The 15,761-nt window shown below is 39.7% G+C and overlaps 1 protein-coding gene and 1 long non-coding RNA gene across 3 annotated transcripts in view; one reads left to right on the top strand and one right to left on the bottom strand.

Moving 5' to 3' along the window:
* Positions 1-407: 407 nt before the first annotated feature.
* Positions 408-9,446, top strand: LOC131548007 (uncharacterized). The gene is made up of 4 exons (XR_009273082.1): positions 408-526; positions 689-918; positions 1,104-1,185; positions 9,089-9,446. It is a non-coding gene; the product is annotated as an uncharacterized LOC131548007 (long non-coding RNA).
* A 1,721-nt stretch (positions 9,447-11,167) lies between these two features.
* fhdc1 (FH2 domain containing 1) overlaps positions 11,168-15,761 on the bottom strand; it is a 28,055-nt gene continuing 23,461 nt past the window's right edge. For both annotated transcript variants that reach the window (XM_058754655.1, XM_058755420.1), the window contains exons 11-12: positions 15,590-15,754; positions 11,168-15,348 (exon numbers count right to left, since the gene is read on the bottom strand). In XM_058754655.1, the coding sequence (XP_058610638.1) occupies positions 13,249-15,348; positions 15,590-15,754 (2,265 nt within the window). In that variant the 3' untranslated portion in view covers positions 11,168-13,248. The remainder of the gene's footprint in view (positions 15,349-15,589; positions 15,755-15,761) is intronic.

Genomic DNA, 15,761 nt, shown 5'->3' with positions numbered 1-15,761 from the left:
TTTATACGCTTTACTCTCTTCATCTACATATCACAGTTTGAGTCCCTACTATGGTAGATTTTTATAGAAATACAAAAAACAATCATTAACTTATTGGTCAGATTATACAGTTTTTTTGTTTGTTTTGTTTTTTTGACTCTTTTCATCTACATTCCACTGTTCGAGCTCCAGGTCATGTGACAACATTAACATTATTTCAATAACCCAAATGTTTCTTTCTATAATCAAATGTTTCATTTGAATACAACATAAAACCATTGTATTTTTTTATATTGGTCTTATATTTTTTCTGTGCTTGACTCTCTGCATCTGCATGTCCCTGTTTGAGACTCTACTATAGTAAATGTGGGCCATGTGACAACATTAAATTAACAAGGTGAGTTCAATATCCCAAATGTTTCTTTCAAAATAAAACAAAAAAAGTGTTTCATTTGATTACACCCTAAAATCACTGTGTTTCTGATACTGGTGTACTTTGTTTTTTCAATGCTTGACTCTACATGTCATCATTTGAGCTTCTACTATGGTAAATGTGGGTCATGTGGAAACATTAACAAGGTCATTTCAGTAAACCAAATATTTCTTACAATATCAGATCAGAATGTCTTTCATTTGAATACACCATAAAATCACTGTTTCTGATACTGGTATTCTTTGTCTTTTTCTGTACTTGACTCTCTTCATCTAGGCCTACATGTGGGTCAACATTAAATGAAAAGGGTAAGTTTAATTGCCCAAATGTTTCTTACAGTATAAAATCAGAAAGCTTTGTTTGAAGACACCATAATATCACTGTATTTCTAATATTGGTCATATATGTTTCTTTCTATGCTCGACTCTCTTCATCTACTGTACACGTCACTGCTTGAGTCCCTACTATGGTAAATGTGGGTCATGTGACAACATTAAATTAACAAGGTAAGTTTAATAACCCAAATGTTTCTTACAATCTAAAATCAGAAAGTTTTTCACTTGAACACAATAGGAAATCATAGTTTAATAGTTTAATTTAAATATGCTTGACTTTTATGCCACTGTTTGATCAGACAATGCATTATATAGGCATTTTAAAACAATTCTGACCTGAGTCTTGTCCAAACCAGGCAAATTTCATACCATCTGATGGAGTATCTGTTGTTAAAGAATAAAGAAGAATGGACTTGCAGCTACTCTTCACTCAAATAGGTTTGTTTGTTTCTTTCATCATAGTTCCTAAAATTCAATTCACGTCATTTTTTGTTCTCTAAGCCAACAGGTCAACTTCATTGAGAAGGTAGACATGAGATGATCTAGGACACGGCTGTGCCTCTGATCTTCAGTCAGCCAAAAAGGGTCCATGTTTTAGTCTCACGCCACTAGCTAAATGTATCTTCCCAAATCACATTCAAGGCTTTGTCGTTGGCCTTCAGGACTGTCACTGGAACAGTGCCCTCCTACTTCAGTACACTTCTACAGATCTACTATATATTCAGATATCATCTAATGAGTGCCGCCCGGTGGTCCTATCACAACAAAGTACAAAGTCACCATCCACAAACTTCATTCACTTCCATCCATCCAGTCTGCTGAGATTGCTACTTTGTTGCATCGCTACCTTCAAGAAACAGCTGAAGACACACCTCTTCATCAAGCATTTTACTTTCAGGGACGCAGGCTAAATGTTTTTCAGGTCTTTTCCACTGTCAGGCCAGTGCGAGCCAGTAGGCTTTCAGTAGGCCGGGCGGTAGCACCGAGCCCAAATTCACGATGCGTTTCCACCATTTCCACCGTCAGGCCAGAAGCTCCATACTAGCGCCAAAGATTATAGAAGACCAAGAGGCGAAACTCTGATGCGTTTTGGGTAACAGCCACTAGGTGGCGCTTCGGTAGCGCCGCCATTTTGGGTTGAAAATTCCAACTGGACAACAGCACAGATACACAGAAATAGACCAAATAACAACGAAAGAGAAGTCAAAGTGGAATAAAAGAACGCAATGTTGGGCAATCCACTGCAAAAACTATCAGTGTATCATTTTTTCAAAGACCCTGACAGGTGAATATTCACAAAAGTGTAAAAAATATTGTGTTTTGAAGTGGGACGTAGTGCTAGCGGTCAAATGAGAAGTACATGGGGTTAAATCGAGGCGATGCTGATGAGAGAATTCAGTTGACATGAATTTACCGGCTGCCCCAGAGTCTAACAGTGCAGACGTGGTTACCGCTCTGCCAGCGATGAATATAATTAGACTGGAATTCTAATATAGGAAGTGGAGTAATTATCTTGAATGTAGGAACTCACCAATCTGGAACTTGATGCGCTGGGCCGAACGGGACATGTGGACTTAAGATGACTGGATTGCCCACAGTACATGCACAGGTGAAGCTGCACTCGACGCTCGCTTTCTTCGAGAGACAGGTGAATGTAACCGAGCTGCATAGGTTCAGGGGTAGTCACGGAAACTTGCGTGGTTAACTGTGCAGTACGAGTGGGTTGGCGTGAGCGAACAAGGTTGTCAATCTGAATGGTTAATTTACTTAACTTAATCATCTCCGTGCCAGGAGGCGCATAAGGCCTAGACATTTTCTTTCCACTGCTTCCTATCTTTGGCTGCTTGTCTGGCTCTCTCCCATGAAGGCCACCCCTCTCCATCTCTTTCCTCTTCAACAGTTCTACGCCATGTTGTTTTTGGCTGTCCTTTTCTTCTCCTTCCTTCTGGCCTCCAACCCAAGGCAACAGCACAGTCACTAGTTGGATGTTTCCTCAGCACGTGACCAATCTAGGTCCATCTTCTCCTCCTCACTTCATCTCAGACTCTCTCAGTTTCTGCCAATTCCAGTACCCTCTCGTTGGTGACATGTTGGTGACATGTTGTTGCCAGCGAATCCTGAGGATTCTTCTGAGGCACTTGTTCTGGAGGGTATCCAGTTTTTTCTCCTCCCCTTTGGTCAGCTTCCAAGTTTCACACCTTTACAGTAGTGTAGATAGCACCAAAAACTTTAACAATATCACCTTGGTCTTCCTGCCGATGTCTCTGGCATAAAATACTTTGGCCAGCTTGTGAAAAACTGCACTGGCCAAAGCTATTCTCCTCTGTATGTCCACTGTGCCACCTCCATCAGGGGTCACATCCGCACCAAGGTATGTGAAGTGCTCCACCTCCTCCACACCATTCTGCCCTACTCACAGTGCATCTTCTTCTTTGCTGTTCAACTTCATCACCTTGCACTTATGGGCGTTCAGTTTGAGTCCTACGCTTCCTGCATTTTCTTCCAATCTTGTAGTTTTCGTCTGCAGCTGGTCAAATGTTGATGATGATAGGGCTATATCATCGGCAAAGTCTAGGTTCTCAAGTACTGTGGTGAAGTTCCATCTTATGCCTGTCTTCTTGTTCTCCACTGTCTGCCTCATGACCCAGTCAATGATCATAATGAACAGGAATCCTGACATGCAGCAGCCTTGCTTGACTCCGGTGACCTTTGGAAACCATTCAGTTGTCTCCCCTTCATCTCTCACTGCGCACTGAATGTCTTCGTATAGTGCTTTGACGATAGCGATCAGTTTGCTTCTTCTGTCAATGGAATCAAATGCCTTTTCAAAGTCCACAAAGTGAATGTACATTGTGGCGTTCCACTCATTGGCCTGTTCCAGGATGTTTCTCAGGATGAAGATCTGATCAACAGTACTCCTCCTGAATTCTTCTGATCATAATCTTCTTAAGCACTTTGTTGGCTATGAGCAAGAAGGTCACCCCTCTCCAATTCCCGCAGGCTTGTAGGTTTCCTTTCTTTGGGATCTTGAAGATCAGTCCCTGTTTCCATTGGTCCGGTACCCTTTCCTCCTGGCAGGTACGGTCTAAAATTTGTTTCAGTTCTTTACAAGAGCCATCCAGGTCTGCCTTAATCATCTCTGCTGTGACTTGGTCTATCCCTGGGGCCCTGCCAGTTCGCATAGACTGGATTGCCTTCTTGATTTCCTATTTTGTAGGCGCTTTTACTATAATCTGAAGGGTTTCTTCCCTCTCATTCTCTTCATCTTGTGGTGGTTCTAGAGGCTATTCCCTATTTATCAATTCCTGGAAGTGCTCTTTCCACCTGTTCAAACGTTCTTCTTTCCTCTTCAGCAGTTTCCCATCTTCACTCTCAACTGCAGCCGTCTTCTTGTGACACTGACCTGTCGTTTCACTGTTTCATACAGCTCTTTTTGCCTGCCATTTTCTGCTGCGCTTTGTGCCCTCCGTGCCTTCTCTTTCATCCATCTTCTTTTGTCCTCCCTGACATTCTTTTGCTTGTATGTTTCCTTGAGCCTGTCCTTGATTCTTTCAGATTTTGTGCTGTGGATTTTTCCTTTTATCTCCTTTCTCTCTTCAATAAGCTGCCATGTTGCCTTACTAATCCATGGTTTACTCTTCCATTTCCTGTAACCAAGGACTTCCTCTGCAGCACCGACATAGACCTTCCTCTGCTGTTCCCACATTGTACTGTATTTATGTCCTCACTGTCACCACTCTCATCCTTTATTTTGGTCAGCTTGCATCTGACTGCATCAGTGTATTATTTCCTGGTTTCCTCATCCTTCAGTCGCTCAACATCCAGTCTTGGTTTGACTTTCTTCTGGTTCCTATTTGTGCTGAGTCGCAGCCTGATTCTTGTTTTCACCAAATAATGGTCACTGTTCACATCAGCACCTCTCTGCACTCTGGTGTCCAAGGCGGAGGACCTCCACTGCCTGCTGATCATAAGGTGGTCGATCTGGTTCTTCACCGTTCCATCTGCTGATACCCATGTTGCTTTGTGAATGTCCTTGTGCGCGAATAATGTGCCAGTTATGATGAAACCATTGATCTCGCAGAATTCACACAACCTCTCACCATTGTCATTTCTAGCTCCAAGCCTTTGAGTGCCCATTATCCTTTCATGTCCGTTGTTGTCCTGACCAACCTTGGCATTTAAGTCCCCATCACGATGATTATGTCTTGCCTGTTGCATTGGTCTACAGTCTGCCGCAGCATCTCGTAGAACTTCTCTTTGTCCTCATCAGCTAGCTCATTGACTACATTTACATGGACATCAGTAATCTAATTATTTACCTTATTCTGAATAAAACAATATTATGATTAAGGTGTTTACATGAGTTGCTTTTAGAATAGTCCTTTCATGTTCCCGTTTTACATGTTATAGTTCATAGATCGATTAATGGCATGCGTCATTACGTCACCACGTGACGCCATCCAACGTCTCTTCCAGAATTTCACACATAAACATATAGTTCATCTTCGTGATGATGCCATATACAGTTTTGGGTGTTTCATTCTTAATTTTATGAAAGCTTCAAGTGCAGTTAATTATTTGTACGTGCATAAAGATGATGGCATTGTTGAAGCTCTTTTATTTGCCGTCATTCCAGTGCCCGATGGAGAGTTTTTGTTTGGGTGTTAATATAGATGTCATCAGATGTTGAGATTCCCGAAGGCTTTGACCCAACGCCGTCTTACTGCCATCACTGGCCATCTTAGCTTCACCCTGGTTACTTCTACCTGTAATGCCCATGGTGTCTGTAACAATCATTTTTACAGGAGAAGGTTGTTAGCCTGCTGCCCAACCCCTTACTAGGAGGATCAGTGGTTTTCTGTCAGGGTTCCGTCCCTTAGACCATGTTGGTTCACAACACCTTATTCCATTTTGTTTTTTTTCGGTGGTTATTCGGTGTACCACCCGCACGAGGGATGGTTAGTTCGATGAATTCATTAAGTGTTCGCCCCTCATTGTGACAAGCTAGTTCCGCCTGCAAATCCAAGTTCAATCCCCGCCGAAACAGCAGTTTTAAAGTGTCCTCTACCCACTCAGTCTGGGCAGCAAGAGTGCGGAAAGTTAAGGCATATTCTGCTGCAGTTCCTTTCCCCTGTCTTAGAGCGAGAAGCTATTCACCCACAGTCCTTCCCCCAGCAGGGTGCTCAAAAACCTCTCTGAAACGTTGCAGAAATCATTCAAAGGAGGGAAACAGGCGAGAGGTCGGGGTAGGCAGATTAACATTCACAAACCAGAGAACAGGCATGAGGTCGGGCAGGCAGATAAACAAGCACAGTCCAGTTAACAGGCAGAGGGTCGAGGCAGGCAGATAAACAAGCACAGTCCAGTTAACAGGCAGAGGGTCGAGGCAGGCAGATAAACAAGCACAGTCCAGTTAACAGGCAGAGGGTCGAGGCAGGCAGCAAGGATCAGACACGAGAGAACAGTCCAGGTTCAAACACAGAGAAGGTAATCTACAAAAAAACACTCAGAATTGACAACCGTAGCAAATCAAGACTTCGCAATGAGAGTGTGAGTGAGCAGTGATTAAATGCGTGTATGTGTGAGTGTCTAATTGGATGCAGGTGTAAGTGCAATCAGTCCCAGGTATGAAGGCTGATGGGAATTGAAGTCTGAATCAAAACAGTCAGTATTCAGTTGACAGTTTGTTCAGTGTAATATTTTTACACTGCAGTATTCCTATTCCTGCACCAATCAACATCTGTTTGTTTTTGTACACCAGAAAGATATTTTATATGTAATCAGTGTACAGAAACACAAAATTTGTGCACCCTTTTGAGCTGTTAATATAATTATTTTAAGAGTTTACTTTGTAGTTGCACTTCTACAAAACATTGCACATTAGATTTAAACACATTTTTTTCTGTAGTTGTCCTTAAGCTGTGGAACAGTCTGCGTCTAAACATTAGGACCTCTCCATAACTGGATGCTTTTAAATCCAGTTTAAAGATTAATATTTACTCCCTATTATTTGTGTAATACTGTGTATGTATTCACTTGTATTACCTAATAATCCTTGGTAATACTTAGTAATAGAGTTGAGTGCTGGACCCAGATGACTGCCGCTTGTGCCTCTATTAAATATGACTTCTTTGTCCAGTTGTAATATTTTCCACTTTGAGTACAAGTGAACTGGGGGCAATAAAAAAACATGTACTGATACAAAGATAAGTCAGTGTGTGAGACATGAGGACAATTAGAGGAAATCTGCCCTGGCATCAACAGACAGGCTGAAAGAAAACAGGAGAGCTTTGTTCTGTGCCACACACTGAGACTTTTCTTCCTAAAACCTTAAAGACATAAACATCGCTCATACTGTAAATTACCGTAAAGATAGAACATAACAGGGTTTGTTACTCGTGTACCATTATTTATGTTTCTTAAAAAAATACAGCAAAAATTCTGAACTTAGAGTCAGACTACTGATAAACACTGACTGTACACCATAATAGACATAATAGTTTTAGTACCCACCAGTGGCTAATTCTGTCAGTAAACAAAAATATTACAAACAAGAGGAAGGCCTTTTTGTGCTCCTTTTAGAACTTTATCAAGTATTTTGAGAATGTACAGTATGTATCTAGCTGTACAGAAGCAGTAGTCCTAGTTTGACAGAGGTCTAATGTGCAACAGGAAAAGCTCTTTCTGTTCATTCAATATTAAACCAGAGCCTGATGTGGCGTTTACTTTGCCAGTTATTTTTAGTCTCTCAGTTATCAGTCAATATTTAAACCAAGCTGGATATAATTTATAAATGATCTGTGTTATTTTTATAAAGAATGTTAATGTATTACAATTATTTTACACTCTGAATTAAACACTGAATCAAAAATATATATAACTGGCCTTCCTTCCCATGGAAACCATTTAAGACATAAACACTAAAGCCAGACAAGCATTCAAGACAATAATTGGCCCACATGGGTTTATACACATAACACTGAAAGTAAATACATACATATTCTACATACATACAGTACATACATGCATATGGCATTCCCTATTTATAAAGAAAGATGCTAACTAGTTTCATGGGGCATTTTGTCACCCCATGCATGGCCAGAATAAAATCATCATGGACCAATCTTGTTGCTTTAATGAGAATAAAATAAAATATAAAAATAAAATCACAATACCGGAAACTCAAGTCAATAGTAAATAAACCATTTAAAACCAGAATGAGAGCTCACAATGTCCTTCTTTCATTTAAAAATAAACAAATTATATCAGAGAAGCGCTAACTCATTTAACATTTAAGCCATTCAATTACTCTTATACTTGGCTTTGTGTAGTACACAAGGATTCGTGTAGTTCTGCTTACACAAACATGAAGTTTTTTTTTTTTTTTTTTTAGTGATTCAATGAATACAATATGTCAAAGACAACAACAAATTCAATCCGCAGCTCATTGTAAAAGCTGCAGTGTAATGATGTGATGTATGACATCTGTGACGGCAACATTTTTAATGATTACGTGAGCATGGGATGCATTAGAAATGTTTAAAACTTACTTTTACTACGTAGATATCCAGCAGTCTAAAGAGTCCTTTTTGCGTAGAATTATAATGGTCTTGTCGAGAGAATAACTATATTCGCACTGCACACAGCACTCAAGGTGAATGTGTCATCTTGCAGAGTACTCCCACTAAAATGCTTCATGTAAGACCAATTTTACATGAATTATTCAGTTCTTTGTGAGCTGGGAAGAAAATATAAATAAATCATAGATGAGGCCTTTCATGTTTGCAGAATGTTTTGAAAGAATAAAATCAGTGCTGCCAGGATACAGGATATTCTCAGTTACTGACATAGTGAATGAAACCAAAATTCACTTTAAATTGTGTCTCTTCTATGATCTGTCTTGTGATAGATGGTTTGTTTCTTTCATATTCATCCAGACCTTCCAACGTGTCATTTTGGAACATGTCCTTAAATTCAAGAAAATTTGTTTTCAAAACCATATTAAACCAATATAAATGCAATACTTTTCTAAGAACTTGGCACATTATTTTAAACTTGATTTTTAAGATGTTTCTCTTATCAGTATTATTTGTCATTAATACACATTGTTATAGCTTTACTTTTGGAGGGATCATTTAGGCCTTCACTAATAAAGATGTGGCCTAGAATTAATAACACTGAGCTGAGAACTGTTTTTTCAAATCATCATGCTCTTAAGTTCCATGGCTTTCATTAATGATGCAGTTCATTTGAATTCTGCCTCGAACATAAGCTAATATCCCTCTTTTGCTTGCTTTTTTGGTATAAGCAACTTGTTTGATTGCCTCATTTTACATTACAGGGTCAACTTTCACCACAGCTGGAGTTTTGTTTATGTGCAGCATGGCACATCCGTCTTCTTGCTAAGCCACGAGAGGAAAGCATATGCAAACCTATCAGTTTTCATGTTATAAACATATCAGTGTTATGTTATGCTGTGGCGCCTCCTGCTGGATCATAATTGTACTGCATTAGTAGTTTTTCTGAGGGTTTATCATCTTGGTTTTGGTAATAGCCAACTTAGTGTCTTGTAAATAATACCTTGCTATAGTCTTGAGTATTGCATATTAGCTCTTCTGTCAACCAACATTAAACCATTCTCTTTAGATCACTGTTAAGACTTTCAAAAGATTTTCATGTTGTTCTGGTTTCTTGAATTAAACGCGTCTCTCTTTGTGTTATTGAGGGTTCCTTCTTCCTTGTAACATTTTTTTTTCTTAAGATGTTCTCTGCATTCATTAGGTGTTAAGATTACACCTTCCTTTGTCAGGAGGTGTAACGATGCCATGACCCTGGCATTGCTATAGGAACATGCTCACAGATTCCCATCAAAAATCGAGTAATTGTGATCTCTGAAAAGCATTCATCAAGATTGTTAGCTAACTGTGCAGGAAGCTAGTTGCTGTCCTACAAGCACAATGAATATTGTCATATTTAGACACAAATTCAATGTAGAATATCTAACATTAACCTTTTTATATTTGTTCAGGGCACAATGATTACATTTTTTTTTTTTTTGGCATTTTTGCATATTTCATGATAGGACAGTGGAGATTTGATATGAAGCAAGTGGGAGAGGGGGGTGGGATCGGGAAAGATCAGCAAGATTGGATTCGAACTCAGGACACCTGAAGCACAGCTGCGCTATCGGCATGTAGTGTTTCAAACATGATATTCAACATATGATTATTCACACAAATGATCTACAAATGAATGTATAAATTATTCTTGGAATGGTTTACTTGTTTGATAAGACCCCTGATGACCTGCAAAAAGCATCAGTCATTAGGCAGTTGTGGCCTAATGGTTAGAGAGTTGGACTTGTAAACCTAAGGTCGCAGGTTTGAGTCTTGTACCGGCAGGGATTATAGGTGTTCTCTTCCAGCCTCAAACCACGACTGAGGTGAGAGGCACTGCTCCCCATGCACCACAACGTGTCCGTTGTCTCTCTCTGTGTGTGTGCCTCACTGCTGTGTTTACATGTGAATGGGTAAAATACAGAGTACAAATTCTGAGTATGAGATGCCACATGTCCTTTCCATTTCTTTTCCTTAAATGTGTAATTCCACTTAAAAACTTTTCAGTAGGCTACAGGAAAATGTGTATAATGTGTTCAATGCTAAGTGGTTTAAACAAATATTACATGTAAATAAATACATTAAAGGAATACTTCACACACACACACACACACACACATTTCTTCAATGTTTTTTAAGGTGAACTCTTTAAGTGCTACGGAAAGGGTTGTTTTCACTTAGTTAAGCTGTGGTTTGATATTTAGAGTGATACAAATGAAAGTGCCTTTAAGGGTAAATAGTTCTCTACTGGAACACCATTACCATGGCAACTTAAGAGCCAGAAGAGAGACCACCATAAAAGTCAGGCGGTGGGAAAAGCCAGCATTAACCAGAACTTTTTATGCTGCTTCAAAGAATGACCAGCAGGTGGCGTTATAGTAGAGGAAACGTTTAAAACGAAGTTTTGACAAAAAGAGTTTTCTCTGAGCAAGTGGTGTGCTGATCTTTAGTGCTGGTAAAGTGTGAAGAAAAGGGCACAGAAAAGTGTAATATTTTTGTTCTGTCCAATCTTTTGCTGTTAGTGATTCTGAGGTTCTTTCTTTTTGTTTGTATTACTATGCTTCATTTGCATCTCTCTCTTTTTCTTTCTCACACACCCACACATCTAAACACTAGGTGTGGTTCAACTCCAAAAAAAAAGAAAAGAAAGAAAAAAGTGACCATTGTCAAAAACAAACCATGGCTAGCTAAATAAATACGCACTCCGTAGCTAAAAAAAACAATCCTTTTTTTCTTCACAAAATAAGCACGTCACTGTAATTCACAATGAGCAAATTGAAATATTCTTAATATATTTTCACATGTATTTTATTGATTAGCTTATATTGATTGTAATTCTACAATCACAGAGGACAGGGCTCAGAAATAACATTCAAAATAGAAAATTCAAGCAATATCAATAAAGGTACAACACATTGACATATATGCCCAACTGTTTGACTGGACGAATGCACATAAGGTTTAATTTCAAAGTTATAGCTTAAAATGATTTTGCTCCAAATTTTGCTAGTTTTTGTTTTTTGTTTTTAGGTTAAACTATCTACAGCTGGAACAAGGATTCCATTGTATCAGACTAGACCATGTCGCCATGGATGCATTCTAAAGCATGTTAACCAATCAGCGCTAAATATACAGATACAGTATGTCAATACATATACCTTTCTACGAACACAAAAAAAAAGTCATTGTATATTGTAACTGAGGTACACCTGCAGAACTTTGTGAAAAGCCAATGATTCACTTGATGAGTGAGCCATCAGAATGTACAGTAAGAACCAGAGGTGGCAAATATGATTCTAGAGGTAGAAATAAGGATTTTTCTGTGACTTTGTTTCATCAGCTGACAACAGTCTATCATTGTTTACCTATTCATACTTTTTTTTGTATTTGTATTTATAATTATTTTTTCAAACTCATCCATTTTATTTTTAGAATATCAATTATTCACTCCCTCACCAACATAGTGGGTGCTCGAGAAGGAGTAGACACACATATAGAAGGATAAAAGCATGTAAAAAGCCTTCCTGTGCACCAAATACTTCATATTGCACATATTTTACCACTGTATTAATCACCACTAAATTATGCTTAACCAGTAACACTTTACAATGTAGTTCAGTTTGTTAATGCATTTAGTTCTCTTAGTTCTAATTAGTTAAGGCAATTATAGGTATCTAAAACTAACAATGAACAACAAATTTTTATTGCGTGTATTAATCTACAGTAGGTTGATGTTAATTTATTAATATGCTATTGTTCATCGTGAATTCATGTTTATTCATAATACATTAACTAATGTTAATTAGGTAAAATATTGTTAATTGTTATTTCATGTGAACTATTGAATTAATGTTTAGAACCTTATTGTAAAGTGTTGCCACTTATTCTAACACTGATTTGTTAGTTTTGAGCAACACATACTTCTGTTGACTACCTGTCAACTTCATTTCAAGTAGATACTGTGAGAACATCTGATGCATACAGTGTATGTGCTTTCTCAAAAGTCGGAGCCTTTCCTCTAGCACCAGGTTTTGCCACTCCCGGTTAACAGTATGGCTTTAAAAAGAAAGAACTAGCAGTATATTCACAGAAAAGTCACAAATACAGTGTCATCAGCAGCAAGACAGTGTACAGCAGCATGTACCCTGCATAAAAGGCAAATTGAAAACAAGCAACTCGGCAGCAAAGATTTTGAACATATCCAAAAACATCACTGGCGAGGCATCTTCGAACTACTAGCTGTAGTACTCATTGCATCAGCTACACTAAGGTGTATTTGGATAACATTCATAGACATAATCATCAAACAGTCTTCAACTTGATTTGTCATCATGCACATGTGAAATGTGGATGAATCTTTTGAGTGTTCATGAAGCTGTTTTAATGGAAATATGACCCTAGTATTACATTTACATTTACTACACATTATATAAAATAACAAAGCAAGCATATGTATATATGACAAATTGTCTTCTATTTTATTTGTTCTCAGCAATTTGTAAGAACAGCTCACAAGATCTTTGTAGAATTAATATAGATTATAAAATATAGGGTTAATCTAACACTATTACAATTCGTGATCGATGTGTTTTCTGTGACAGTTGATAATGTGTCAGCTATATGTAAAAAAGGCCATCAAAATCATCCTTGTGTGGATGTGGAAGTGCTACTAAATGTGCTGTCAAATGGTGACAGTAGCTCATGTTATTCTTTAAGCTCTTACTGAGCATCCAGCGACACAACTTCAGCTACATTTTAAAGGCTGTAGATACATTCAGAAGAATTAAGAGGCTTTTGTGCCTCTTTAGTTATTTCAGTATATGCAGAAAATTTGGATCATCCATGTTTAACATTGCTTTTAGAGCCACAGTGTAATATGTCCACTCTACTTCCATGTGGGTTTGTTGGTCCTGCTCGAGATGGAGTCTCTAATCTGTGTGGATCTCTCCGAGAAACTGCTACTTTTAAGGGAGTGCTCTCGTCCAGACTGTGGGGGAAGTGTGTCACTGCTTCGACTAGAAGCCCTTACACTCTGAACCCTCCTAATAGACCCCCCTAGTTTATCCTCACTCCTAGGCAAAGTTCCGCTACTGACAGAGTCCGTTCTACCACCAGGCAATCTCTGAGAGCTAGCTCTGGCTACGCTCTTTGTTGGTGTCCCTGTTACAGCTGGTGAGGGCATGTCTTTTTTAGATCTGGAAGAAGATGCCACAGTGTTGCGAGCAAAGCTAGGCAAAGGCGAAGAACTTTTCAGGGTGTTGTTGGGACTGTCAGGTGTACCTACTTCTGAGGTTCCTTGGGCCTGAGCTTGGGCCAAGGCACGCATTGTAGAACGACACATCTTTTCCTCTGGTGCTGGTTTTGAAATGTTACGAACAGGTTTAGGATTCGTTTTCTTGATGGAGGGTCTGTGTTGAGTCGAGTCCCTTGCCCACCAAGAGCTGCTTGGTATCGCTCCTCGTTGTGCCCTGGGATCCTCTGGAGGGAGGCTTGAATGTCGCCCAGATCTACCTTGCCTCTCGCCTCTCCTGGCTGGCATGCTTTGGTCACGAAGTGGACGTCTGGGTTCAATGTTCTCGTGTCCAGGAGGTTTTTCAACTTTCTTCATGTTGCTACTAGAGCGATTCTGCCTTGTAATGGGTACCACCTTGCGCATGTTCTGAGTCTCAGTTGCTGTGAGGGTTCTTGTCGGACGGCTGGCATGAGCAATTGCTTTGGATGTTGTCTTAGTTTTGACAAGTGTTGTTTTGAGGCTACTGGTCTGGACTGCTTTCTCGCCAACTCTTCGCCCTTCAGCTGTGTCACAGCTATCTGTCTCTGCTTCTTCAGTAGTTACAGATGGACTGACTGATTCTGGACATGCTTGATTTACCCTTCCGGCAAGTGGTTCATCACTTGACGTGGACACAAAATTGGAGGAAAGGGAATTGGTGTCCTGATTAACTCTTGGAAAGTTGGCATCCTGTGACTTTGGGTTAAGTTCAGGTCTTTCTTTTATGATAGGAGAACTCTCAATCTCAGAACAGTCCAACACGATGGAACAATCGGTTTCGGTGCAGTCCATGACATACAACACAGGTTTCTTACTGGACACAGAGGGATCCAGGGGCAATGGGGTGTCACAAGTTGTTGAGGAAAAGGTACTTGTGTCTGCTTCCTCCCTCTGTGATGAGATCCTTTTGTCACTCCATACTTTTTCTGGCTCCTCAGAACTCCTGCTAGATGGGGGTGTATCAAGGACAAATGCTTTAGGAGAGTCTTCTTCCCTTTCCAGATCTGTTACAAACACATCATGCTGGTTGTCCACAGAAACATGACTGTTATTATTGATCTGGCTGGTTATCTCAAAGGGTTGAAGGCCAGTAACTAGTTTGTGTTTCTCCACAGAAACACTCATGTGTCCAACACTTTGACCAGATGTCCCCTGAATGACATGCTTTGCGTTACTTAATTGAGGTGTAACTCCACCTTCAGAGAGAGAAGTGTATTTATTATTATTGTAGGGATCATTGTTCATGTTATAGCCAAAACTTGAGTATCTAGCTAAAGGACTGATGGGTTCAGTCTCAGCCCTTGGTGAATTTGCCAGCTTCTCTTGGCAAACCTGACTCTGTGGACCCAGCTCTCTATTATCATCCTGTAAGACAAGCCATGGCATGGTCTTTCGTTGATGGTTCCTGCTTGAACGTGGCAGGCTGCTGAATTTTGTATAGTCACTTGCTGAAGACCCAGATATTAGCTCTGTGTGATGGTAACGGCGGGCACTAGCTGAGCGCCCCAAAGGACTGTGGGGGCTTTGAGGTCTTGATAGAAGCAGGAAGTCCAGCAGGCCTTCTTTGGTAAGGATGTCAACATCATTTTCACTGCTGCTGCGACCAAAACCACCTGCCTCAGTATTGGCTTCACCCCAGGCACACCGTCTTTCCTCCAGTTCCCGTAAGCGACGCTGTCTAGCTTCCTCCTTTAGTTCCCTGTCCTGGTTGTCCTGCAGAAGAGTGGACAAGAGATCACTATAAGAGTTTGTGTTCACAGATATATGATCTATAACATGATTCATAAATACCTTAGGGCCAAATTTACTAAACAGGGCAAATTAGCTTTAGAAAAATGCCAATGGGAGGGGAAAACTCTGCGATTTACTGACAAGGTGACAAATTAATTATTTTATATTACATTTTTTAAATGTATTTTTTTAAACTTTTGCATGTTAGTCATGTGATATATACCTTTACAGCTTTTTTGAACTTCAGGCAGAAATCTTGGAAAATTCTAAAGCACTCATCCAGTTTGAAGGTGTCTTTGTCTTCACAGAAGAAGTCAATGAGGGCATTACCCTCTTTGCGCAAGTCCAGCCTGCGTTGTTTAAAGTCCTGCAGGGCCTGTGTAGAGCTCTAACAA

The sequence above is a fragment of the Onychostoma macrolepis genome, chromosome 01 (assembly GCF_012432095.1).
Source record: "Onychostoma macrolepis isolate SWU-2019 chromosome 01, ASM1243209v1, whole genome shotgun sequence".
Taxonomy (NCBI): Eukaryota; Metazoa; Chordata; class Actinopteri; order Cypriniformes; family Cyprinidae; genus Onychostoma; species Onychostoma macrolepis.
This window is presented reverse-complemented; position numbering and strand designations above follow the sequence as displayed.